Source organism: Macaca thibetana, chromosome 14 (genome assembly GCF_024542745.1).
Source record: "Macaca thibetana thibetana isolate TM-01 chromosome 14, ASM2454274v1, whole genome shotgun sequence".
Taxonomy (NCBI): Eukaryota; Metazoa; Chordata; class Mammalia; order Primates; family Cercopithecidae; genus Macaca; species Macaca thibetana.
In genome coordinates, this window is record NC_065591.1 from 558,636 (window position 1) to 585,087 (window position 26,452).

At 61.2% G+C, this 26,452-nt stretch overlaps 3 protein-coding genes across 12 annotated transcripts in view; 2 read left to right on the forward strand and 1 right to left on the reverse strand.

The window, feature by feature from the left end:
- Nucleotides 1–26,452, reverse strand: part of DEAF1 (DEAF1 transcription factor) — a 108,538-nt gene that overhangs the window by 62,582 nt on the left and 19,504 nt on the right. The window lies entirely within an intron of this gene.
- TALDO1 (transaldolase 1) overlaps nt 1–26,452 on the forward strand; it is a 97,025-nt gene that overhangs the window by 41,066 nt on the left and 29,507 nt on the right. The window contains exon 1 of one of the 9 annotated variants that reach the window (XM_050757912.1): nt 6,434–6,437. The exons of 5 other annotated variants lie outside the window; for them this stretch is intronic. The gene's annotated coding sequence lies outside the window, so the exon portion shown is untranslated. Of the gene's footprint in view, nt 1–6,433; nt 6,438–22,693; nt 22,708–23,592; nt 23,598–26,452 lie in introns of those variants that run through there. 3 more of the 9 variants (XM_050757903.1, XM_050757911.1, XM_050757905.1) reach the window with 3 other exon arrangements.
- Nucleotides 640–22,954, forward strand: EPS8L2 (EPS8 like 2). Of its 2 annotated transcripts, XM_050757860.1 has the most exons (23): nt 648–1,707; nt 1,876–2,023; nt 2,331–2,523; nt 5,132–5,253; nt 5,355–5,410; nt 6,187–6,251; nt 14,844–15,005; nt 15,403–15,552; nt 15,636–15,715; nt 15,829–15,971; nt 16,050–16,120; nt 16,307–16,433; nt 16,637–16,725; nt 16,819–16,893; nt 17,124–17,272; nt 17,396–17,525; nt 18,487–18,599; nt 19,956–20,061; nt 20,962–21,081; nt 21,316–21,388; nt 21,521–21,701; nt 21,831–21,963; nt 22,129–22,954. In XM_050757860.1, exons 4-23 carry the CDS (start codon nt 5,210–5,212, stop codon nt 22,207–22,209), a joined length of 2,148 nt encoding a protein of 715 aa, XP_050613817.1. In that variant the 5' UTR covers nt 648–1,707; nt 1,876–2,023; nt 2,331–2,523; nt 5,132–5,209; the 3' UTR covers nt 22,210–22,954. The 2 variants fall into 2 exon arrangements, with proteins under 2 accessions (XP_050613816.1, XP_050613817.1); XM_050757859.1 differs by having other exon boundaries at nt 640–1,707; nt 21,316–21,701.

The window sequence follows — 26,452 nt, forward strand, 5'->3', positions numbered from 1 at the left end:
GGGTGGCTATGGCACCCGGACAGACTTTCCTGCCTGTCTTCGTGGAAGCGATAGGAGCACCCGGTTGTCCTGGGCGGACTTGCTTTGACCTGCCTATCGCCCCCAGAGGCCACGGTGAGGACCTGCAGGCTGACCTGCAGGACAGCCCTCAGGACCCGCTTCCCACCCCTGCGCCCTTGCAGCAGAACCACACACGTCAGCGCCTGAGCGCCTTGGGCCCCCTCCCTCACCAGCGCCTGCACTGGCAGAGGACTGGCTGGGCATGCCTGCCATCTGAAGGACTCAGCCCATGAACCATGCAGACCAGGGAAGGGCCTCCTCCCCAAGGCTAGAGACCTGTTGCCTTCATGGTTAATGGATCCTGACACCTCCAGTCTCAGTGGGCACACAGGCAGTGGTCACCTGCTCCACAGGGAACGCATGGCTCCAGGTGGTCCGGAGTGGATGGGGCCTGAGAGACCAGCCTGTACCGTCTCCTGAGGGCAGGCTCTGCACTCACAATCGTGTTGACAGGCACCCATTCAGGAGTGGAGAGGGACGCCCCCACCTCGCCTGTGCCCTCCAGCGCCTGTTTCCCACTTGGCCACTCCCAGCTCTGCCTCCAGGGAGGGTGAGGGCAAGGGTGCACCGTGGGTTTGGTGTGTGTGACCCCTGAGCTCTGGGTCAGGGCAAGCTCATGCGTGGAGCAGGATCTTGGCATGCAAACTGCAGGATCAAACTGCAAAGGCCGTAAACCAGGAAGCCAGGCCTTGCCTGGGCTCAGGGGCAGGCACTGGGCCCGAAGGAGGAGGGCCACTTCCTGCCACCCCTTTGCCGAGCTCACCTGTGGCACCTCCCCAGGAAGTGCTCTGGCCAGAGCAGGGTAAACACGCTAGCCCTGCCCCTCTGGGACCGGGGACCGGGGACCCAGACTCTTGGCCACACTCATTCCCACCCCCTCATTCCCACCCCTACCCAGGACAGCAGCCGGAGCCTTGGGTCCCTGCATGCGCCTGGGGTGCCTTGTGCCCCTTCACTTCCTCCTTGTCCAGTTTACTGCTGTGGCAGCCGGTGCTACCCGCTGTGTCCGCTGCACCCTGGCCTGTTCTGAGCGGTCAGAGCAGCTGGGCAGAAGGGCCATCCTGGGAGCCAGGTAGATGAGAACAGAACCAGACAGTCCCCCTGTGGTGGGCAGAGGGTGGGGCCTGGCCACGGGGCAGTGCAAGAAGAGGCATCCTGAGAGGGCCTCGGGTGTCCCCACCGCCCCCGACACCCAATCTCTCAGTGCCCAGGCTGGGCAGAAAAGGGGCCTTGGAGGAGCCCCTGCACTGTAAGGAAGGGAGGCCCCATCCCACTCCGGGAGCTCAGAGCCCCAAGCCTAGGTCTGTGGCATGGTTGGGTCCTGCCTGACACCCACCCGCTCACCGAAGCCTCTACCCCAGCTTCCCCAGACCTGGGGCGGGCCCGCTAAGGAAAGCGACTCTGCCCCACGCCTGGCGCACCTGAGGGGCGCACCCGGCTCGGCCAAGGCTCTGACCTCCCTAGGGCTGGAGCCCTCCCAGCATCACGCCAGCGCTGCCCCCGAAGTCCCATTGGCAGCGTCCCCCCGTGCCCCCCGGCCTGCTGGGGCGCAGCTAGGCCCTGTCCAAAGAAGAGCTCGAGGCCTCGTCCTGCTCATCCCGCGGAGGCGGCCCTGCGCCCCGCCTCTCCCCAGCGCCCCAGCTCCAGGTGGGTGTTGGGGAGGGCGGAGAGGGCTGGGGCTAGAGCCCAGGCGGGGCGGGGGCGGGGGCGGGGCGGAGCTGGGTCCGAGACCGGCGGGGGCGCCTCCATCCCACGCCCTCCTCCCCCGCGCGCCCGCCCGCTCGCTCTCTGGTGACTCCGCAACCTGTCGCTCAGGTTTCTCCTCTCCCAGCCCCGCCCCGGCCCGGCCCCGCCGAGCGTCCCAGCCGCCCGCGGGAGACCGGGCGCCGCGGCCGAGGCGCGAACAGACGGACGCACGGGTGAGCGCCGAGGGGACAGGCCGAGCGCAGGGCGCCCGGAGCAGGTGAGCGCAGCTGACGCGGGGGAGCGCGCCCCCCCGGGCCTCAGTTTCCCCAGTGGTGATGGGACGCGGGGCTTCTGGTTCCGGACACCGGGCCAGGCGTGGCGTCGCAGGGCGCGGAGCACTTGGAGGGCGGCTGGGCCGGGGACGCGGGGCAGGGGGCTGGGGTCCTGGCCGGGCCCCCGCCTCTCCTGGACGGGCCCTGCTGCAGCCCGGCCTGCCCACGTCGGTCCTGGGCGGCGGCTGGCAAGCAAGGATATTTTTAAGCCAGCGATGGGTGACTCACCCGCCCCGTCCTGCCCCTTCCCAGCTCTGGGGCTTGGTGGGGGCAATCCCTGCGTCCGGAGAGCGCAGGTGGTACGGAGGCTTCTCCCGCTTCTGTGGGCCGCAGGACCTTCCCGAGGTGAGCACCGCACGCCCACTCCCTGTGGGCCGGAGCCAAGAGGCACTTCCTGGGTGTCGGAGCCCAGAAGGAAGCCAGTGGCCTGGGAAGCACCAGCTGGGTCAGTCTCCAGGTCAGGGTCGGGGGTGGGAGTTTCAGGGGGTAGGGGAGGCTGGGACGGGGGCTGCAGAGGCCCTGCCAGGTGAGGCAGTAGGGTGGGCTGGCAGGAGCCTGTGGGCAGGCGAACTTCGGCCATCCTAGATTCTTGGTCCCTGGGTCCAGCTGCCTGGCGTTGCCCCTTGCTGTGGGGTGTCCCTGGTGGCAGGGGAGGGGGAGGCAGGGCCGGGCATGCCTGGACCTCTGTCCCCACCCACCCCGTGCCCAGTCCTGGGGAGGCAGGCCCAGCTGCTGACGGCCCCTCCCCTCGCGGCCCCTCCTCCCCTTGCTGCCCCTCCTTGGTCCCAGCCTCTCCTGGGCCTGCTTAGCACCCAGGCCTTGTTGGCACAGCGCTCCCACGGGGCCTCCTCTGCCTGCTTGGGTCTCCTTCCCTACCCTCAGCTTCCCCAGCTTATCCCTTTCTCCTTCAAGACGTAGCTTCCAAACCAGGACACGGCCAGGGCCTGAGGGGCACCCCCATTCCAGGGCCCCACCCGGCTCCCATGAGGGCAGCCTGGAGCCCCCATGACTCAGCTGACCCCTACCCAAGGTCACTCAGCATGTGGAGCTGGAATTTGAACTTGGAGCCTGTCTCTCTACCCTCTTGCCCTGCTGGGACCTCCTCCCCTCCACAGCCTGACTGACAAGGCACCCCGCTCTGCCCCACTTCACACCGGGAAAATGACCACAGTACAAAGTGCAGCCTGGGCCTCCAGGGCTTGGACCCCACCCCCAGTGGGCCAAAGAAGCTTCCCCAGGGGGGCGGGGCTCCCACGGGTCAGGAGGCAGCCCCATACCCAGGTGCTTCAGACCCAGACACCACACCTGGACCCACCCCACTGCAGCCCGGCCCTGCCTGGGCCTGAGGTCCCCCCCATACCCTGCAGGCAACCAAAGGACGAAGGACGGGAACCTAGCCTTCCCCGGGGGGTCTGTGTTTGTGTGCCTGCAGGCCTGGGTGCGAGGGCGCATTGGTGTCTTGCCCAGGTGTGTGCCTGGACACATGTGCCTGGCGCCCTTGGTGAACCCCGCCAGGAATCCCATTAAGCAAACACTCAGGCTTGTCACTGAGCCCGTGAACATTCCAGACATTCTCCACGGAGAGACAGAGGAAGTGGCCACGCCCCCTTGGTGCACCCAGCCCCTCATGGCAGAGGCAGTGCCCCCGGGCCTCCCAGACCCTCCCTCTAGGCCAGACCTGGTGAAACCAGAAAGTCCCAGGTGCTGCGGGCCATTCCCTTGACCCTCCATACCAGCAACGCTGGCCGGTGACCCCCACCCTGGCAGACCCAAACTCTGAAGCCACAGGGGACGGCCCTGTGGCCCTGGCAGGAGGCGGATGGTGTGGACCTGTGGGGAGCTGGTCACAGAGCCACAGAACAGCCAGGTTCCCACAGGGCATAGTCCCCTTGGGGCAAGTCAGTCTGGTTCAAGGCCATCAGGCTCTGCCCATCCCCCTGGGAAGGCCCCAGGGCCCAGCCCAAATCAGACCCACCTGCCTGCCCTGGCAGCTGGGACTTAGTTTCCCCAAAATGCATCGGGGAAGAGGGCAGCGCTGGGAGCCCAGAGACAGGCTCTGGGGATTCTGCCCCTGGGGAGGCCAGAGGCGCCAGCTGCCTACCCCATAGCCGCCCTACCTCGTCGGAGGGGCAGTGATACTGTGTGTTGGGGCCACTGGACTGGCTCCCGGTCTCAGCCCCCACCACACCCGCCCTCCAGTCCCTCCCCTGGGCTCGGCTGCCAAGGGTCCTGTGCTGGCCGCGGGGCCACATCCCTGCCCTTGGGGTGAGGAAATGCCACACCCCGGGAACCCCAGGGTTTCCTGCCCGCACAGACTGTTCCCAGCCAGGCCTCCCAGGCCCAGGAAAGAACCAAGAGCTGGCCTCTTTGCTGGGGCCTGGACAGAGGTGGCATGCGTGGGTGGCAAGTCCACATGCATGTGCAGGAGCCCCTTGGGGTGCAGGCCTGGGGTGGGGCAGGAGTGGCAGCTACAGCCGGGCTCCCTCTGGACTTCAGGATCCACCCCCACTCCCAGCTCCAGCCTCACCTCTCCTGCCATCCTGCAGCTCCCACCCACCCTCCCCCAACCCCCACCGCACCCCCTCCCCACCCCCATCACACACTCCTGCCCCCCTCCACACCCCCTACCACACATTCCCATCCCCCTCCCCACCCCCCCACACTACACTCCCACCCCCTCTCCCCACCCGCTCCCCCAACACCCCCAGCATGTTCTCCTCCCCCCCCCCTCCCACCCCGTCCCCTCTCCCCCCAGCACCAGGGCCTTGAACTCAATGCTGCCCGGCTTGGAAAGTGCCTTCTCCCCCCAGGACCCTCATCAGAGCCTTCCAGGCAGCCTCTGGGGGTCCCTGTGGAGCGCCTAGGGTCTGGGGCATGATGAGGCTGAACGACTGCCAACTGGGACGTGGGGCCGTCTGGGATGTGGGGCAGGGGTTCTGCCCCCCAAGAGACCCCTACCCAGGCCAGGCCAGTCAGGGCTCTGGCCCAGGGAAGGAGGGGAGACGCCAGCCAGGCCGGGAGGAACTGTCAGCACAGCCCCTCTGTCCACCCAGGTTTGAGACAGGCACTGGCCTCAGACCTGGGCCACACTGAGGTCTGCCCTTCTCCTGCTGGCCGCTGCCCGGGACACCATGAGCCAGTCCGGGGCTGTGAGCTGCTGCCCGGGTGCCACCAAGTGAGCCCCCCCGCCCATCCCGAATACCCCACCCTCACCCTCTGAGTAGTCCCCGGGGAGGGGTGCAGTTCGGCCCTGCCCTCACAGCCCCTCCCCTACAGCGGCAGCCTGGGCCGGTCCGACAGTGTGGCCAGGATGAGCCCCAAGGACCTGTTTGGTGAGTGAGGTTTGAGAACGTGCTAGACGTCACAGGGGAGAAATGGGCACTGCGTCCAGGCCAGGGACAGCCGCCCCTGCCCCACAGCTGTGCCTGGCCTGGCCCAGGGGATCCCTCTGGACCCTCATCAACCTTCTGAAAGCTCCTGGCCGCTGGATCCCCTCCCCCACAGCTGTAAGGGGAGAGGCCTTTACTAATAATTCAGGGAGCATCAATATTGATTCCACTGCACTCCTTGCTGCAACCTGATCACAGGGGGGTTCAGGCAGGATGAGCCGCCAGCTGTCTGCTCCGGGAGGGGGCCTGGCCAGCCCCCACTTTCCCCCACTCTGCCCTTCCCCAGACACGACCCCACCCTCTCCCTAGCTAGATGCCCCCTTCCCTTGTGACTTTGGACGAGGTGCCTCGTCTGGAAAGCAAGAAGCCCTGGGAGGGCAGGGAGGGTGAAGCTGGCAGCTCTCAGAGTGGGAACAAGCATGGCTGCGACCCCCCTCCTGTCCCCTCACCCTCTGGGACAGGAAGCCCCCCGGCACAGGCTCCCCAGTCCCCACTCTGAGCAAGCCCGTCGCCTTCTCCGAGCTGCATCCTTCTCCAAGGGGGCTTCCCTGGAGGGAGGGAGGGGGCTTCCTGCACCACATCCTTCCTGGTGGCCAAGAGGTCCACGGAGCAGCCCCCCCTCCGCTTGACTCCACCTTCCCTTGTGGGTCCAGTCCCAACTGGACGGAGGGCTGTGGGTCCCGCCCGTGGGGGTGAGTGACTGGTGTCTCCCCGTTCAGAGCAGAGGAAGAAGTATTCCAACTCCAACGTCATCATGCACGAGACTTCGCAGTACCACGTCCAGGTAAGGCCCCGCCCCCAGGTAAGGCCCCGCCCCCAGGTAAGGCCCCGCCCCCAGGTAAGGCCCCGCCCCCAGGGAGCACCCCCAGGACATGGCTGTCCTCATGCTCCCGTCTCCACAAAAAAAATTAGACAGGCATGGTGGTGCCCGCCTGTAGGCCCAGCTGCTGGGGAGGCTGAGGCAAGGGGGTCACGAGCCCGGGAGGCAGAGGCTGTAGTGAGCCCAGAGTCGCGCCACTGCACTCCAGCCTGGGCACCTGGGTGACAGAGCTAGACCCTGTCTCAAAACAAACGAAAGAAAGAGAGAAAGAGAGAGAGCTTCAGGGAGAGTGGTCAGCCCATGTTCCGACACCCGCAGGGGCTGGGGGAGGCCAGAGCCAGAACTGCCCACACTGTGCCGGGCTCAGCCACGGGGTGGGGGAAAGCGTCCCTCTGGTTCCAGTCCTGGGAACTGGCGGTCTGAGGGGTGAGGCGGCCCAGGGTGTGCTGGGAAACACTGTGGCTGCTGCACAGCCGTGGATGGGAAGAGCCCGTGGAGGAAATGATCATCCTGGCCCCAAAACAAGGAACTGGATCGGGAGGGAGCAGGCAGAACAAAGACGCCCTTGATGGAGGCTGCAGGGAGACCCAGGCTGCTTCTCAGGGCCCAGACTGGGCTGCCTGCGCCCGCAGGACCAGCAGCCCGCCCTGAGGGCTTTTCTGTTTTCCTAGGTCAGTTTCATTGACACAGAGAACTCAGGAAACATGTTTTTTTTTTTGGTGGGTGGGGGTGTGTGTGTGTGTGTGTGTGTGTGTCTTTCTTCCTCTCTCTCTCTCTCTCTCATTTGTTTTGAGACAGAGTCTAGCTCTGTCACCCAGGTGCCCAGGCTGGAGTGCAGTGGCGCGATCTTGGCTCTCTACAGTCTCCGCCTCCCGGGCTCGTGACCCCCTTGCCTCAGCCTCCCCAGTAGCTGGGCCTACAGGTGGGCACCACCATGTCTGTCTAGTTATTTTGTTTTTTGTGGGGACAGGATCCCTATGTTGCCCAGGCTGGTCTCAGACTCCTGGGCTCAAGCAATCCTCCCACCTCCTAGCCAGGCCTGGTAGCGTGAGCTTGTAGTCCAGCTGCTTGGGAAGCTGAGGCAGGAGGATCGCTTGAGCCCAGGAGTTCAAGCTAGGATCCCACCGCAGCCCTCCAGCAGCCTGGGCAACAAAGTCTTAGGCCAGGCGCGGTGGCTCACGCCTGTAATCCCAGCACTTTGGGAGGCTGGATCACCTGAGGTTAAGAGTTTCAGACCAGCCTGGCCAACATGGCAAAACCCCATCTCTACTGAAAATACAAAATTAGCCAGGCATCATGGTGCACACCTGTAATCCCAGCTACTCGGGAGGCTGAGGCAGGAGAATCGCTTGAACCTGGGAGGTGGAGGTTGCAGTGAGCCGAGATCATGCCACTGCACTCCAGCATGGGTGACACAGCGAGACTCCGTCTCAAAAAAGAAAAAAAGAAAGAAAGAAAGAAAAGGGGCTGGGCACGATGGCTCATACCTGTAATCCCAGCACTTTGGGAGGCCGAGGCGGGTGGATCACCTGATGTCAGGAGTTCGAGACCAGCCTGACCAACATGGTGAAACCCCATCTCTACTAAAAACACAAAAATTAGCCAGACGTGGTGGCGGGAGCCTGTAGTCCCAGCTACTTGGGAGGCTGAGCCAGGAGAATCACTGGAACTAGAACCCGGGAGGTGGAGGTTGCAGTGAGCCGAGATCATGCAACTGCACTCCAGCCTGGGGGACAGGGCAAGACTCCGTCTCAAAAAAAAAAAACAAAAACCAGAAAAAGAAAAGGCCCCTGTGCCTGGGTACGAGCCGGGCTCCCGGCTGTGGTCCAAGCCTGGGTACGAGCCGGGCTCCCGGTTGTGCTCTAAGCCTACAGGACTCTGCCCTCTTGAGGAGGATCCTGGAGCCTCTCAGCCTGGCTCCTGGACTTTGGCCCCAGCTGGCCTGGCCCGGCTCCCAGCCAGCAGGAGCCTTTCCCATCTGCCCAGGGGCCAACAGAGTGAGGAGCGGAATGGTGGGTGGGGTTTTCCTGCCCCTCCCTGATGAGGACACTGGGGCCCAGAGAGAGGGTGAGAGTCTAGTGGGAAATCTCTCCAGCCAGGTGGGGGCCACCTGAGCCTGGGTCCGTGGTTTGCTTTTTTCTAAATTATCACACAGTAAAAGCCATGTGTATGGAGGGGTGTGGTTCTGTTACCACCACAGTCAGACCCATCGGCCCCATCACTGCAAACCTGTGAATCCCCAACACTGGTGGCCACCCCTAACCGCTGGCAACATTGCCGGCCCTTCATCACCACAGTTTTTGTTTGTTTGTGTGTTTGTCTGAGACGGAGTCTCGCTCTTTCACCCAGGCTGGAGGGCAGTGGTGCGATCTCGGCTCACCGAAACCTCCGAATTGTTCAAGCAATTCTCCTGCTTCACCCTCCTGAGTAGCTGGGATGACAGGCACGAGCCACTGTGCCTGGCTAATTCTCGTATTTTAGTGGAGACGGAGTTTCACCATGTTGGTCAGGCTGGTCTTGAACTCCTGACCTCGTGATCCACCCGCCTCCGCCTCCCAAAGTGCTGGGATTACAGGCGTGAGCACAGCACCCGGCCTCATCACCACAGTTTTGTCTTTTTGAGAATATCCTATAAATGAAGTAATATAGTTTATAGCTGTCTGTGTTCTGATTCCTAAACTTATTTTAAGAAAACCCTGGGGCCAGGCACAGCAGCTTCTGCCTGTAATCTCAGCACTTTGGGAGGCAGAAGCGGGACGAGCGATCACTTGAGGCTTGGAATTCAAGACCATCCTGGGCAGCGAGACCCAGTCTCTACAAAAAAAAATTAAAAATTAGCCTGGTGGTCACATGTCTGTCATCCCAACTCCTCGGGAGGCTGAGGCAGGAGGATTGGTTAAGCCTGGGAGGTTGAGGCTACAGTAAGCTGTGATCATACCACTACACTCCAGCCTGGGCAACAGAGCAAGACCCCGTCTCAAATAAATAAAAAAAAAGAAAAGGAAAACAGTGTAGAGGAAGGCTCCGACTGGGCTACGCGGCATCTTCCCCAGGGCCCCTAGTGGCCATTTCTTCCCTAGTGGCCATATCCTCCCAGGGCCCCTAGTGGACAGGACATGTCCTTACGGGTGGCTGAGGGCTCTCTATAGAGAGACTTGGGTGTGTGGACTGGCCAGCTCTTCTCCCAGTCTGTGGCTTGTCAATGCATATGCATCACTGTCTTTTTTTTTTTGAAGATGGAGTCTCACTTTGTCCCCCAGGCTGGAGTGCAATGGCGCGATCTGGGCTCACTGCAACCTCTGCCTCCGGGGTTCAAACCATTCTACTGCCTCAGCTTCCCGAGTAGCTGGGACTACAGGCACGCATCACCACGCCTGGCTAAATTTTTTTTTTTTCGAGGTGGAGTCTCACCCTGTCGCCTAGGCCAGAGTGCAGTGGCACGATCTCGGTTCACTGCAACCTCCGCCTCAAGGGTTCAAGCGATTCTCCTGCCTCAGCCTCCCCAGTACCTGGGATTACAGGCGTGCGCCACCATGCCCAGCTAATTTTTTGTATCTTTAGTAGAGACGGGGTTTCACCATGTGGGCCAGGCTGGTCTCGAACTCCTGACCTCAAGTGATCCACGCATCTCAGCCTCCCAAAGTGGTGGGATTACAGGCGTGAGCCACCGCACCCGGCCTAATTTTTGTATTTTTGGTAGAGATGGGGTTTCACCATGTTGGCCAGGCTGGTCTCCAACACCTGACCTCAGGTGATCCACCTGTTTTCACCATGTTGGCCAGGCTGGTTCCCAACACCTGACCTCAGGTCATCCACCTGCCTCCCAAAGCGCTGGGATGATGGACTGAGTCACTGCGTCCTGAGTCACTGCGTCCTGAGTCACTGAGTCCGGCCTCCATCACTGTGGTTTGATAAGTGGAAATCAATTTTGATGATGTCCATTTGTATGTGTTTTTCTTTTATGGTTTAGGGTTTTTGGTATCCTGTGACTAGAAGTCATCCCTTGACCAAATTTCTGCAGATTTCTTCCGTGTTTTCTTTTATTTTTTGTAAATTAGGAATTAATTGTGGAAGTTCCTGTGTTTTCTTTCTTTCTTTTTTTTTTTTTTTTTTTGAGGTAGAGTTTTGCTGTGTTGCCCAGGCTGGACAGGCTGGAGTGCAGTGGTGCGATCTCGGTTCACTGCAACCTCCACCTCCTGGGTTCAAGCAATTCTCCTGCCTCAGCCTCCTGAGTATCTGGGATTACAGGCACCCGCCACCACGCCCGGCTCATTTTTTGTATTTTTTGTAGAGACGGGGTTTCACCATGTTAGCCAGGTTGTTCTGGATCTTCTGATCTCAGGTGATCCACCCGCCTCGGCCTCCCAAAGTGTTGGGATTACAGGCGTGAGCCGCCGCGCCCGGCCAGTTCCTGTGTTTTCTTTTCGATGCTTCACAGTGTAGGCTTTTGCGTTTAGGGCCAGGATCCATTTTATTTTATTTTATTTTATTTATTTTTTTTTTTTTGAGACGGAGTCTCGCTCTGTCACCCAGGCTGGAGTGCTGTGGCCGGATCTCAGCTCACTGCAAGCTCCGCCTCCCGGGTTCACGCCATTCTCCTGCCTCAGCCTCCTGAGTAGCTGGGACTACAGGCGCCCGCCACCTCACCCGGCTAGGTTTTTTTTTGTATTTTTTAGTAGAGACAGGGTTTCACTGTGTTAGCCAGGATGGTCTCGATCTCCTGACCTCGTGATCCGCCCGTCTCGGCCTCCCAAAGTGCTGGGATTACAGGCTTGAGCCACTGCGCCCGGCCTATTTTATTTTATCTTGTTATTTTTTTTTGCGACGGAGTCTCAATGTACTGGACCACACTGATTGTTTTGAATGTTGAACCAGCCTAGTCGTCATTTATTCCAAGTGTGTGATCCTTTTTCCTGTGTTGAGGTACTGATGTGGTAATAGTGTGGTTAGGAATGTTTTGTGTTGATGTCCATTAGAGGTCCTGGTCTGTAATTTTCTTACAATGCCGATGGCAGGTTGTGTGGTAGGGTTATGTTGGTTTTGTAAAATGGGCAGGCAAGTATTCCCTCCTCTTCTGTTTTCAGAGTTTGTGGGCCAGGCACGGTGGCTCACGCCTGTCATCCCAGCACTTTGGGAGGCCGAGGCGGGCAGATCACAAGGTCAGGAGATCGAGACCATCCTGGCCAACACGGTGAAACCCCGTCTCTACTAAAAATACAAAAAGCTAGCCCGGCGTGGTGGCGGCCGCCTGTAGTCCCAGCTACTCAGGAGGCTGAGGCAGGAGAATGGCGTGAACCCGGGAGGTGGAGCTTGTAGAGAACCGAGATTGCGCCACTGTAGTCCAGCCTGGGCGACAGAGCGAGACTTCGTCTCAAAAAAAAAAAAAAAAAAAAAAGAGTTTGTGAAAGCTTGTTATTGTTTCTTCCTTAGATATTTGTTAGGATTTGCCAGTGCCGCCCTCAGAGTGCAGGATTTTCTTTGTGGGAAGGTTTTGGTTATTAATTCCTTCTCCTGCCTGAAACATCTGTAGTGATGCCCCCTCTTTTGTTCTGGTTTCTGAGAATTTGTGTTTTCTCTAGTATTTTTCTTGATCAGGCTTGCTAAGGATTTACCAATTTTATTAACCTTCTCGTAACTAACTTTGGGCTCTGTTGATTTGTCTCTATTGATGCTGACGTCTGTATACAAGTGCGCTGACCTCCTCTTAATTTTCTACCTTCCACTTACTGTGGGTTTTATTTGATTCACTTTTTCTTTTTTTTTTTTTTTTGAGACAGAGTCTCGCTCTGTCGCCCAGGTTGGAGTGCAGTGGCACGATCTTGGCTCACTGCAAGCTCTGCCTCCCAGGTTCACACCATTCTCCTGCCTCAGCCTCCCGAGTAGCTGGGACTTAAGGCGCCCGTCACCATGCCCGGCTAATTTTTTTTAATTTATTTATTTTTAGTAGAGACGGGGTTTCACCGTGTTAGGATGGTCTCAATCTCCCGACCTCGTGATCCGCCCACTTTGGCCCCCCAAAGAGCTGGGATTCCAGGAGTAAGCCACCACGCCCGGCGTTGATTCACTTTTTCTACTTGCTTAAGGTGAAACCTTAGATTATTTATCTTTTTTTTTTTTTTTTTTTTTTTTTCTGAGATGGAGTCTCGCTCTGTCACCCAGGCTGAAGTGCACCGGCGCAATCTCAGCTCACTGCAACATCTGCCTCCTGGGTTCAAGCGATTCTCCTGCCTCAGCCTCCCAAGTAGCTGAGGTTGCAGGCGTGCACCCCACCTGGCTAATTTTTGTATTTTCAGTACAGACAGTTTTTGCCATGTTGGCCAGGCTGGTCTCAAACTCCTGAACTCAAGTGATCCGCCCTCCTTGGCTTCCCAAAGTGCTGGGATTACAGGCATGAGCCACCGTGCCCGGCCAGATTATCGATTTTAAGTCGTTCTTCTTTTCTAATATATTCATGGAAAGCTCCACATTCCCCTCGCAGCACTGGTTTAGTTGTATTCCACAAATTGTGATATGCATGTTCAGTTCGGAATGTATCGGGGGAAACCTCAGGATCCCTGACTTTCCGCAACAAGGATGCTTTCTAGTTTTCTTGTGACTTCATCTTTGATGCATGGGTTATTTAGAAATATGCCGCTTTATTTCTAAACATTTAAGGATTTTCTGGTTTTTTATTACGGGTTTCTACCTTAATTCTGTTATGGTTAGAAAACATATTCTGTACTGTTGCAGTCACTTGAGATTTACTGGGACTTGCTCTGTGGCCCAGCAGCCTGGTTTTGCTTGTTTGGTTATATTGTATGTTTCAGGTTCTACTCTGCTTCTCACAGAGAGATGAGCGGCCTCATAGTCCCTCGCATGTTTCTGCCCACTTATTCTTTTTTTTTTTTTTGAGACAGAGTCTTGCTCTGTCATCCAGGCTGGAATGCAATGGCATGATCTCAGCTCACTACAACCTCTACCTCCCAGGTTCAAGCAATTCTCTTACCTCAGACTCCTGAGTAGCTGCGGTTACAGGTGCCCACCACCACGCCGGGCTAATTTTTGTATTTTTAGTAGAGATGGGGTTTCACCATGTTGGTCAGGCTGGTCTCGAACTCCTGACCTTGTGATCCACCCGCCTCGGCCTCCCAAAGTGCTGGGATTACAGGTGTGAGCCACCATGCCCGAGCTTTTTTTTTTTTTTTTTTTTTGAGACAGTCTTGCTCTGTTGCCCAGCCTGGAGTGTGGTGGTGCGATCTTGGCTCACTGTAACCTCTGCCTCCCAGGTTCAAGTGATTCTCCCGCCTCAGCCTCCTGAGTAGCTGGGATTACAGGTGCCTGCCACAATGCCCAGCTAATTTTTTTTTTTTTTTTTTTTTTTTTTTGAGATTGGAGTGCAGTGGCGTGATCTCGGCTCACTGCAAGCTCCGCCTCCCGGGTTCACGCCATTCTCCCGCCTCAGCCTCCCAAGTAGCTGGGACTACAGGCGCCCGCCACCACGCCCAGCTAGTGTTTTGTATTTTTAGTAGAGACGGGGTTTCACCATGTTAGCCAGGATAGCCTCGATCTCCTGACCTCGTGATCCGCCCGCCTCGGCCTCCCAAAGTGCTGGGATTACAGGCTTGAGCCACTGCGCCCGGCGCTAATTTTTGTATTTTTAGTAGAGACAGGGTTTCACCATGTTGGCTAGGCTGATCTCGAACTCCTGACCTCAGGTGATCCGCCCGCCTCAGCCTCCCACAGTGCTGGGATGACAGACGTGATCCACCGCACCCGGCCACGCAAACTCTTATGGTTTGCATTTTATGGTTGTCTTTGACTGTCCTATAGTAGTTCACGTTAGTGTTTATCCAGCTGTGCCAGCATTGTGCACCGAATGGCCGACCCTTCGTAGAAGGGTTTTACTCAGCGAACAGGGCAGCTTGGCTGGAGGAGGGGGCCTGAGCCAGGCCTGGAAAGAGGAGAGATGGAGGGCACAGGGCAAGGGCCAGGCTGGCCGCAGATCCTCAGGGATGGGTGCATCCCGTACGCACTTGTTGAGGGTCCGCTGTGCACCAGGCTCTGCCCTGGACCTGGGGACACAGCTTAGCAAGTGGCAACTGGAACCCCGCCTGGGAGTAGCGAGCACGCCGGACACATAGCACGCCACGTGCAGCGCGACATCGGGTCTGATTCAGGAAACAGGGCAGTCGGGGATGGGGTGACGGCTGGCATTGTAGCCAGGTGGCCACACAGGGGACGTCTGAGAAGGAAGAGAGCTGGGGAGGCTGGCGCAGCCAGTGCAGTGGGCGGGTGCTGAGCCCGTGCCAGGAGGTGGGCAGGTGAGGATGGTGGCGCGGGGCCGGGCAGCAATTGGAATTCTTTTGAGGGTATTGTCAGGACACAAGCATGGTCCCCACAGATGCCTGCCAAGGCAGAATAGAGACTCCCCCCACCAAAGGCGGGGCCGGGCCCCCGTCCTACCACCCTACCCAGGGTTGGCTGTGGCCCCTTAGCCCCCCAGGCTGTGGCCCTTGGGGGCTGGGCTTTCAGCACAAGGAGGGCTCTGCCTAACAGTGACCGCCCGCCCACCCCCAGCACCTGGCCACATTCATCATGGACAAGAGCGAAGCCATCACGTCTGTGGAGGACGCCATCCGGAAGCTGGTGCAGCTGAGCTCCAAGGAGAAGATCTGGACCCAGGAGATGCTCCTGCAGGTGAACGACCAGTCACTGCGGCTGCTGGACATCGAGTCTCAGGTGGGGCCCGGCGCCGGTGGGGACAGGGAGCACGGTGGGTAGAGGCGGCGGCAGCCACTGGCTGCAGCCCACATGTGCGGCCAGGCCTCTCTGCAGGGCCGGCCATGCCCCATCATTCTGCTCCCTGGAAGAGAATGGGACGAGGGTGGGCAGAGAGGGCCGCATGGAACTGAGTCCAGGGAAGTTTGGAAGCCTGGGTCAGCCTTGCTGCACAGCAGCGGGGCGTGTCGGGGCCTCATTCTCATCTTTGGGAGCCCATTTCCCAGCGGCGCCAGAGGGGCTTGTGCCCCAGGCGTGTACACAGTTCTGGCCACTCCCTGCCGGTGCCTCATGGGTGCTCACAGCTCCAGTCACTCCCTGCCGGTGTGAGTCGTGTTGGCGCAACGTGTCCCCGCAGGAGGAGCTGGAAAACTTCCCGCTGCCCACCGTGCAGCGCAGCCAGACGGTGCTGAACCAGCTGCGCTACCCGTCCGTGCTGCTGCTTGTGTGCCAGGACTCGGAGCAGAGCAAGCCCGACGTCCACTTCTTCCACTGCGACGAGGTGGAGGTGAGGCGGCACCGGGCAGGGCAGGGCGGGGCTCCGCAGCGTTGTGCCCCGCCCTCCCGGCCACCTGATGCCCGCTTTCCCAGGCAGAGCTGGTGCACGAGGACATCGAGAGCGCGTTGGCCGACTGCCGGCTGGGCAAGAAGATGCGGCCGCAGACCCTGAAGTAGGGCAGAGGGAGAGCAGGGTCACAGCGGGGCGGAGAGGGGAGGAGCCGGGCAGGGAGGGAGAGTCAGGTGTGTTCCCGTCGGGGCTGAGCAGGACCCCCTGACCCTCCAGGGGACACCAGGAGAAGATTCGGCAGCGGCAGTCCATCCTGCCCCCTCCCCAGGGCCCGGCGCCCATCCCCTTCCAGCACCGCAGTGGGGAATCCCCGCAGGCCAAGAATCGCGTGGGTCCGCAGGTGCCACTCAGCGAGCCAGGTAGGCTGAGGGGCTGGCGGGGGCTCCACAGGGCTTGTTGTGAGGGGCTCGGTGAGCAGCCGCCATGTCCCCCATCAGGTTTCCGCCGCCGGGAGTCGCAGGAGGAGGAGCCGCGGGCTGTGCTGGCTCAGAAGATAGAGAAGGAGACGGTGGGTGCCTGGGCATGGCAGGTGGCCCCTCCCTTCCAGGCCCCCAGCAGTGGGCACTGGTCCCTGCCGCCCCTCCGGCCAGTCCCCAGCCTGTGGCTGCCCCTCCACAGGTTTGGGGCCATCCCTGCAGCAGGGCGGGGCAGCGGGGAGTGTCTGAGGCTGACCCCTGACCCCCTCTGACCCCAGCAAATCCTCAACTGCGCCCTGGACGATATTGAGTGGTTTGTGGCTCGGCTACAGAAGGCGGCCGAGGCTTTCAAGCAGCTGAACCAGCGGAAGAAGGGGAAGAAGAAGGGCAAGAAGGGGCCAGCAGGTGCAGGGGCCAGGGATGGGGCCAGCAAGTGCAGGGACCAGGGACGGGGCCAGGGACAGGGCCAGCAGGTGCAGGGGACAGGGACGGGGCCACTCATGGAGCTGGGGAAGGTCTGGCCCACACAGATGGGCTGCATGGGACACAAAGCACAGGGGCTGGGGAGACCAGGGCCAGCCCGGCTCACACGGTGCCTCCCATGCCAGAGGGCGTCCTCACGCTGCGGGCACGGCCCCCCTCTGAGGGCGAGTTCGTCGACTGCTTCCAGAAAATCAAGCTGGCGATTAACTTGCTGGTGAGTCCCGCGGCCCCAGCCCTGGCCCAGCGTCTGTGTGAGGGGTGGGTGGAGGCCCCGCCCCGGCCCCTGCTCACTGGTTCCTGCCCCCAGGCAAAGCTGCAGAAGCACATCCAGAACCCCAGCGCCGCGGAGCTCGTGCACTTCCTCTTCGGGCCTCTGGACCTGGTGCCTGGGGCCGGGCAGCAGGGGCGTGCGGGGTGGGAGCCCAGAGGCCTCTGGAGCATCTATCTCCCCGGGGTCGGGGTCGGGGCAGCAGGTGCCCGTTTTGGGCAGCCTGGTTCACGCTGTGTGGCCACACTCTCTGGGGTCCAAAGTCCCTTCCCGAGGGCCAGCCACGGGGGTGCTGGACGGGGATCTGTGGGCCTCAGTCCCTTCTGAACCTCGCTGTGCTCCAGATCGTCAACACCTGCGGTGGCCCAGACATCGCACGCTCCGTCTCCTGCCCACTGCTCTCCCGAGATGCCGTGGACTTTCTGCGCGGCCACCTGGTCCCTAAGGAGATGTCGCTGTGGGAGTCGCTGGGAGAGAGCTGGATGCGGCCCCGGTATGGCAGGGCGGAGTGGTGCCGGAGCTGCATGGGGGCCAGCACTGCACAGGGGTCAGCTTTGGGGTCCTGGGTGGGCCAGTTCTTGAGGGGCAGGGCTGACTTCAGGACCTCCCACCCCAGCTCCGAGTGGCCGCGGGAGCCGCAGGTGCCCCTGTACGTGCCCAAGTTCCACAGTGGCTGGGAGCCCCCCGTGGATGTGCTGCAGGAGGCCCCCTGGGAGGTGGAGGGGCTGGCGTCTGCCCCCATTGAGGTGAGAGCACCAGCAGCCCCCATCCCCACCCCAGCCCCAACACCACCCCTCCCCAGAGCTCCCCTCCCCAGCCCCGACACCCACCCCTCCCCAGAGCTCCCCTCCCCAGCCCCAACACCACCCCTCCCCAGCCCCGACACCCACCCCTCCCCAGAGCTCCCCTCCCCAGCCCTGACACCCACCCCTCCCCAGAGCTCCCCTCCCCAGCCCCAACACCACCCCTCCCCAGCCCCGACACCCACCCCTCCCCAGAGCTCCCCTCCCCAGCCCCAACACCACCCCTCCCCAGCCCTGACACCCACCCCTCCCCAGAGCTCCCCTCCCCAGCCCCAACACCACCCCTCCCCAGCCCCGACACCCACCCCTTCCCAGAGCTCCCCTCCCCAGCCCCAACACCACCCCTCCCCAGCCCCGACACCCCTCCCCTCCCCAGCCCCGACACCCACCCCTCCCCAGAGCTCCCCTCCCCAGCCCCGACACCCACCCCTCGCCAGCCCCGACACCCACCCCTCCCCAGAGCACCCCTCCCCAGCCCCGACACCCACCCCTCCCCCCCGCCCCGACACCCACCCCTCCCCAGAGCTCCCCTCCCCAGCCCCGACACCCACCCCTCCCCAGAGCTCCCCTCCCCAGCCCCGACACCCACCCCTCACCAGAGCTCCCCTCCCCAGCCCCGACACCCACCCCTCACCAGAGCTCCCCTCACCAGAGCTCCCCTCCCCAGCCCACCTCCACCCACCACCCCTTCAGCTGCAGCTCAGCTGCCCCCAGCCCCGCCAGGAGAGGCAGCCCATGCCGGCATCACCAGGCTTCAGGCTCCGTCACCTTCAGTGGTATATCAGTCACAGCACATTAGCCGAGCCCCTGTCTTATGCCCCCTTGTCCTGGGACCCAGCCTGCCCCTGCCCTCCTTACCCAGCCCTGCCCCATGTCTAGCTCAGGCCGCCCACCTTCACCACAGGTGAGTCCAGTGAGCCGACAGTCCGCACGAAACTCCCAGAAGCACAGCCCCGCTTCAGAGCCCACCCCCATGGGGGATGCCCTACCACCAGTCAGCTCCCCACATACTCACAGGTAAGCCCCCCTCAAAGTGAGGGAGCATGAAAGTGAAACCCTTCAGAACCTACAGGCTCGAAAAACATATGGGTACGCTGCCACCAGGTGGTAGCAAGTGCATTGGTCAAGCGGTTTAAAACACCACTTTTCCAGATTTGAAGCGGTTTTAACTGTATGATATATAATTAAAGGAAACATTTCGAAAGTCATGCACACATTCTCTACCCTAATATATCAGCTCTGTCTGTGTATCCACATGTATGTTTTAGAACCAAGGTTAGAAACTTACTAAACCACTGAACTTGAGTGGTTTCACCAAACACTGTCACCCTGTTGGGACTGCTTCAGGCCCAACCTCTGGTAGAGCCACAAGAGGAGACTGGGGTCCTGGGCTACTAAAGCCCCTCCCCTCCCTCCACCCCCAGCCCTGACCGTTTCCACAGAGGACAAAGAACAAGCCCACGGCACTACCGGGAGTCCTGTCTTTCCTTGCCTCCCCCCTTCCCTTCTGTTCCCATTCCTGGTCCAGGATCTGTATGGGAAGCCCCTGACCCTGCCACACCCCGGGATTCAATTTTGGGGGGAAGGGGGGCCAGAAATCCATCTTCTAAGCAAGCATGGCCTCCCCTTGCCCACAATGTCAGCCTGGCTCTCATAGTCCTGGCCTAGGACCGCACTTAGAAACATTTTACCCTTTGACTTCAGTTCCTGGTCTGTCCACCCTGGCTGTGTCCTGACAGTCCATGGCCCCTTCATTTCCCTGAGCGCCTGGACACAGGAGCTGCCCTGATGACCAGGGCCACACTGGCCCGGACGGACGGCCTGGCCAGGTAGACAGGCCTGCTACATGCCAAAGCCAGGACCCCTCAGCCAGAGGCAGCCCCCCACACGCTTTTGAGGTGCAGGTCCCACCCCACAGAGAGGAGCTGGAGACCCATCCTCCACTGGACCATTTGGGCTGTGTTCAGTCCTCAGAGGGGCTGTGGCTCTGAAGACATGCTGGCCCTCATTGGCCAGCTGGGGGGAGCTGTGACCCTGGCATTTCCCAGGAACGCCCCTGGCTCTGGTTCCCCTGGGGTGCTGGACTAGAGACCCCTGAGGTGGCCTGGGATGGGCCAGCCTTGCTGTGCCACAGGCCCCTGCGCCACGCCCACCTCCTGCCTGCCCCACCTCCACGCAGGGCCCCAAAGCTCTGGGGCTGTCACAGTTTCCATTCCCGGCTGACGCTGCCTGCAGCCTCTCTCCACGGTGACCTCCAGAGCAGAAAAGAGGCAGCCAGCCGTGCACCTGGGAAGCTGCTGACCCCCAGCCGCTGCCCAGGTCTCAGAGAAGACCCCCACCAGCCTGGGCCTCAGCCCCTCCTGTTCCTCACAGGGGCTACCAGCCAACACCAGCCATGGCCAAGTACGTCAAGATCCTGTACGACTTTACAGCCCGAAACGCCAACGAGCTATCAGTGCTCAAGGATGAGGTCCTAGAGGTGAGGGGGCTGGACAAGGGGGTCCAAGAGGGGGAAACGGGGCAGGGTTTCAAGGGAGGGGCTATCAGGGGAGGTGGGGAGCAGTCTAGGACCAGGCTGGGTGATGCCAGGATGGGGCACAGCTGCCTGCCCCTTTCTCCAGGGTCCCAGCCCCTGGGCTCTGATCAGGATCTGCAGCCTGTTGGAGGGGCCTCCCTATCTTGGGGATCTCCAAAGGCATGCAGGGACCCCTGTGCCAGGCTGGGGGGAGCGTCTGCACCATGTGGACCCAGCAGGGGCCTGTCATTCACACCCACCCAGGAGCCCCCACGTCTGCACTGGCTGCATCTGCCAGCCGGAATCCAGGCCACCCACTGGGGGACAGAAAGTGGAGCAGGCTGGGGGGAGTGGGCCACATCCACAGCCTGGTTAGGCGGTTCATGCCTGTAACTGCAGCACTGGGAAGCCAAGGCGGGAGGATCCCTTTAGCCTACGAATTTGAGACAAACCTGGGCAACACCTCGAAACCCCATCTCTACAAAAAATATAAAAATTAGCTGGATGCAGTGGTGTGCGCCTGTGGTGCCAGCTACTCTGGAGGCTGAGGTGGGAGGATCGCCTGAACCCAGGAGGTCGAGGCTGCAGTGGGGAGTGATTGTACCACTGCACTCCAGCCTGGGCAGCAGAGTGAGACCCTGTCTCAGAGAAAAAGGAAGGGTCTCCCAGACTCCCTGAGGCAGGGTGGGGAGGAGTAGCCCAGCGAGGGATGGAGGGGTGGAAACAGGGCTGCGGAGAGGATGGAGCGAAGCGGGGCTCCAGGAGACCCTAGGGCGCGCCCCGACCTCTGTAAAGCGGAACCAGCGGGTGGTCCCAGCCCCGCAGAGCCTGGATGTGGGGAGGGGCTGACGGTGCGCCCCACAGGTGCTGGAGGACGGCCGGCAGTGGTGGAAGCTGCGCAGCCGCAGCGGCCAGGCGGGGTACGTGCCCTGCAACATCCTGGGCGAGGCGCGGCCCGAGGACGCCGGCGCCCCCTTCGAGCAGGTGAGCCCGCGGGGGTCCCTGGGGTCGCAGCCTCCGAGCCTCCTGGAGCAGCCCTGTCGGCGCCCAGCCCCGCCCCAAGGCCAGCCCCGCAGCTGGAGAGGCTGGGGCAGGTGCAGGGCTCCCTGGGCAGAAGGGAAGGGCTGGTCCGCAGGCCAGGGGAGGGGTGGGGTCCCGGGCAGGTGCTGGGAGGCGGGGGCGGGGCGTGGGGAGCCTGATCGCCTCCCGCCCCCGCAGGTCGGTCAGAAGTACTGGGGCCCCGCCAGCCCGACCCACAAGTTGCCCCCAAGCTTCCCGGGGAACAAAGACGGTGAGAGCTGCTGCTTCCAGGCGGAGGTCCCGGGTCCAGGGCCACCTGGGGGAGGAAGGGTGGGGAGGTCCCTGGGCCGGGGGCGGGAGCAGGGGCAAGGCAGCGGTGGGCCTGAGTTGCGCCCCTCCTCAGAGCTCATGCAGCACATGGACGAGGTCAACGACGAGCTCATCCGGAAAATCAGCAACATCAGGGCGCAGCCACAGCGGCACTTCCGCGTGGAGCGCAGCCAGCCGGTGAGCCAGCCGCTCACCTACGAGTCGGGTCCCGACGAGGTCCGCGCCTGGCTGGAAGCCAAAGCCTTCAGCGCGCGGTGAGCGGGGGATGAGCGAAGGATCCGGGTGGGGGGTGGGAGGCGCGGCCCAAGGTGCGCAGCGGTCGGGGCGGGGCCCAGGCAGCCTCGCCCACGGTGCGGCCCTGACGCCCACCCGCCCGCCCCCAGGATCGTGGAGAACCTGGGAATCCTGACTGGGCCGCAGCTCTTCTCCCTCAACAAGGAGGAGCTGAAGAAGGTGTGCGGGGAGGAGGGCGTCCGCGTGTACAGCCAGCTCACCGTGCAGAAGGCCTTCCTGGAGGTGAGCCCGCCTGCGCTCCTGCGCCCCGCCCCTCCTGCCCCCCCCCGCCCCTCCTGCCCCTGCGCCCTTCCCGCCCCCGCCGGTTCCTGGGGTCACAGAGCAAGGGGGAGGCCGTCACCCGGACCTGTGGGACCCCCGGCTGAGGCTGCCCCCATTTCTCCCTAGAAGCAGCAAAGTGGGTCGGAGCTGGAAGAACTCATGAACAAGTTTCATTCCATGAATCAGAGAAGGGGGGAGGACAGCTAGGCCTGGCTGCCGCGGGCGGGGGCCTGCGGAGGGGAAGCCCACGCCCAGTGCATGGAGTATTATTTTTATATGTGTATGTATTTTGTACCAAGGACGCGGAGGGGGCGCGGTGCTGGCTAGGGGTCCCTGCCTCTGTCTGGAGGCACAAGGCCCATCCTTAGGACCAGCAGTACCCAAGGCCCCAGCCCATACCAAGACCAATCTAAGCCAAACCTGCCCCCTGGTGGTGCCAGCCCCTTGTCCACCTTCCCCTGAGGCCACAGAACTCCCTGGGGCTGGGGCCTCTTTCCCTGGCCTCCCCTGTGCACCTGGGGGGTCCTGGCCCTCGTGATGCTCCCCCATCCCCACCCACTTCTACATCCATCCACACCCCAGGGTGGGCTGGAGCTCCAGGCTGGCTGGGCTGAGCCCCGCACACACGCAGGGTTCTGCTCCCTGCGGGGGGCCTGGGAGGGGCTCCAGCAGGAGGCAGTGGCTGCCATTGGGGGGAAGGGGGGGAATGACACACGCTTCACCTGCAAGGGCCGAGGATGCAGGGGACACCATGCAGGCTTCAGACACCCCCAGCGCCCACCCTCACAGGCCCAGGAGTGGAGCTTTCTCTGGCCAAGTTTCAGGCCAATGATCTCCGCATGGTGTTGGGGGTGCTGTTGTGTCTTGGTGCCCGAACTTGAGTCTCACCCAAGAGATAAGAGGTGGCCCAGGCACCAGGGCGAAACAATTAAACCAGTTAAGTCTCCCAGGAGCCGTGTGTCTCAGTTCCCTGGGAGTGGGAGTGGGTCCTGGAGTCCCTGAAAACTGCACCTTTTCTAAGCACTGCCAGGCAGAGGGCGGGCCATCAGCCCGGCTGCTCAGCCCCTGAGCCCAGAGGGGACCCTGCCCACTTCTCTTCCTGTGGCCCTCCCAGGCCCGGTGACCAAAAGGCCCAAAGCCTGTCACCCAAGCCCAGCTTTCACTGGGCACAACCCTGGTGGGAGTGGTGGGGACAGAGCCAGCTCGGCCAGATGTTCGGCAGGCCCTAGGAGGGGCATGAGTCAGAGGGCAAGGCCGAAACTGGATTTGGAGATCTTAGCCCAGGCTGACGGAGGCTCCCGAGAAGGGGGAGCGGGCCACACTCAGCGCCCTGCCTGGGAGGGGCACCTGACAGCCCATCTGGCGTCCACCTGAGCCACACCCTTGGAGGGGCCTTTGGTGCCCTCTGCCGGCCGCTCCATGTGCTGCTGTGGGTGGCCGCCAGGGGTGCCCTCACCCTGGATTGGTGGCAGGAGGCAACCCATAACCCATGTGTCCCCATAGCAGCCGTGCACCCAACCCTGATGCGGAGCATCCGGGGACGCAGTCCTGGGGTCTTGGCCTGGGCAGGGGCGACTGTGGGGCTGGTCTGGGGGGTGTGTGTCCCTTGCCTGATCCACCACCCAGCCAGGCCTGGATACCAGGCCACAGAAGCCCTGACTCACAGCTCAGGCCACACTAGGCCAAGTCGTAACCACAGTGTCCGGTTGGGATAGCGGGGAGTGTCTGGTGCCCTCTGAGCCACGACCTGGGCTTGATGGCCACCACGGCTCCTCCAGGCCCCCAGAAGAGGCCTCCAGACCCTGTCAGATGGACCCTGCGGAGAGAGAGACAGGCCCAAGAGGAAAAGGGGAGGGATGGGGGCGCTGGCCCTCCTCCCTGCAACCCTCAGCTCCTGCTGCCTGCCGAGCCCCCACCTCGGGACTGGGATAGGCACCGGGGCTACATCTGCTCCTAAAGGGGCTTCTGTGGGCCCCGGGATGCCGGGCCTTGGAAGTGAGGGAGGCTGCCCACTCCCCGACCACCCCCAGCAACAGGGCCCTGCCTTCACCAGGATGGTCTGGGCTTCATATGCAGCCTCCAGGCTGGGCTGCTCAGCTCCTGAGGGTCCCAGATCTACACCTGCTTCCGCAGTCCCCTCCCTGCCCACATCCCCCAGCCCCATTTAGAGCCCCCCCGACCTGCTATGCCCCACTCTGCCTGCTGGACAGCTGAGGAGGCCCCAGGAAGCCAGACCCCAGACTCCAGCCCCCAAATCCCAGCCCTAGGCCCCAAGCAGGCTCCCACCCCAGGAGCCCTGAGTCCGAGGCACCCTGGCCCCAGCTGTCTGCTCAGACCTCTGGGCTTCCGGAAATTACCCGTTTCTTCCAAGGGGCTTCCTGCCACCTCCTGAGACCCCCCCTCAGGAGCAGATGGGACCACCGACCCCACTGGCCTGGTGATGGGTACAGGGTCACCTGGCATCGGGTGGGCTGGCTCTCTGTGTTCCCTCTGGCCACCCGCCCCAGGGGTGACGATTACCCCCCTTCCTGCCCTGAGGGCATCACTGTTGGGGGTCTGTGGTGTTTTGAGTGCTGCCCGTGGCCTCCGGAGACCCCAGCGGCAGCCCCGTGAGGCAGGCGTAGATAAGAATGACCCATAGACAGACCAGGTCACCTGCTCGAGGCCCGAGTTTGGGGCAGGGGCCGGGGTTAACATGCAATCTCTCTTAGTTCCAACGTCTCTTTAACCACTCACCCCCTACCCGGCCTCCCTACCCACCTCCCCATCAGGCAGGTCCACAGATAGAAGGAAGGTCTGCTGGTGCTGGCCCCGGTGGGACCCGGGTTGCCAAGGGTCTGGCTATGGGTGTGGGAGAGTCCACACTGGGCGAGGAGGGAGGGCGGGGCTTTGAACCTCAGACCTCAGGGTGGGTGGCCTGAGCTGCCAATGGGGCTGCCAGTAGCCACAAGCAAATATCTCCACCAACAAGGCCCATCTGTCTCCAGACAAGCATGTCTTTGTGGCACTCGCTCCCCTTCTGTCCACCCCCACAGCTGGCCCTGTCCACCCATGCCCAGTCAGGCCCCGCAGGACCCAAGAGAGGCTTCCCATGTCATTCAGGAAGGGCTGTCTCTTCTTTTAAAAAAAGTAACAAAACGGTTGATTTCCCAAGAGGCTGACACAGCAGCACGTGCGGTAAGATGTTCCTCACACCTGTGGGGATGCCACAGCCCCAGCCGGGGGCACCCCTTACCTGGGAAGGTGGCGAGAGTGGTGCTGGGAAAATGGGGAAACACAATAGGGACCCCCACTAACCCCACAACGCTGAACCGGCCCCAGAAGTACTAGACGTCATGAAAGGCAAAACGAACCAGTTCACAGAAGATGCCAGGATATCCATGTGACAAAGGGGAAGAAGAATTTTCTGTCCAAAACTTCAAAAGCAGTGGATGCCGGGTGCGGCGGCTCACGCCTGTAATCCCAGCACTTTGGAAGGCCGAGGCAGGTGGATCACCTGAGGTCAGGAGTTTGAGACTAGCCTGGCCAACATGGTGAAACCCCGTCTCTACTAAAAATACAAAAATTAGCCAGGCATGGTGGTGCGTGCCTGTAATCCAAGCTACTTGGGAGGCTGAGGCAGCAGAATCACTTGAACAACCCAGGGGGCAGAAGTTGCAGTGAACCAAAATCATGCCCCATTCACTCCAGCCTAGGCAAAAGAGCAAAACTCCATTTCAAAAATAAAATAATAACGATTTTTAAAAAGGAGTCGAGTTTGATTTTGGCAAAATTAAAGACTTGCAGCCAGGTGCGGTAGCTCACACCTGTAATCCCAGCACTTTGGGAGGCTGAGGCAAAAGGATAGCTTGAGCCCAAGGGTTCGAGACCAGCCTGGGCAAATGGCTTGACCCCATCTCTACAGAAAAAATTATTAGGCCGGGAGCGGTGGCTCACGCCTGTAATCCCAGCACTTTGGAAGGCCGAGGCAGGTGGATCACCTGAGGTCAGGAGTTTGAGACCAGCCTGGCTAACACGGTGAAACCTCATGTCTACTAAAAGTATAAAAAATTAGCCGGGCATGATGGCAGGCACCTGTAGTCCCAGTTACTCAGGAGGCTGAGGCACAAGAATCGCTTGAACCTGGGAGGCAGAGGTTGCAGTAAGCCAAGATCACGCCACTGCACTCCAGTCTGGGCAACAGAGAGAGACTCTGTCTCAAAAAAAAAAAAAAGAAAAGAATTACTAAATTAGTCAGGTGTGCTGGTTGAGTGCCTGTGGTCTCAGTGCCTGTGCTACTTGGGAGGCTGAGTGGGGAGGATCCCTTGAGCCTGGGAGGTGGAGGTTGCAGTGAGCCGAGACTGCGCCACTGCATTCCAGTCTTGGTGACGGAGTGAGACTCCTCCTCAAAAAAAAAAAAAAAAAAAAAAAAAAAAATTAGCTGGCACCGTAGCAGGTGCCTGTAGTCTCA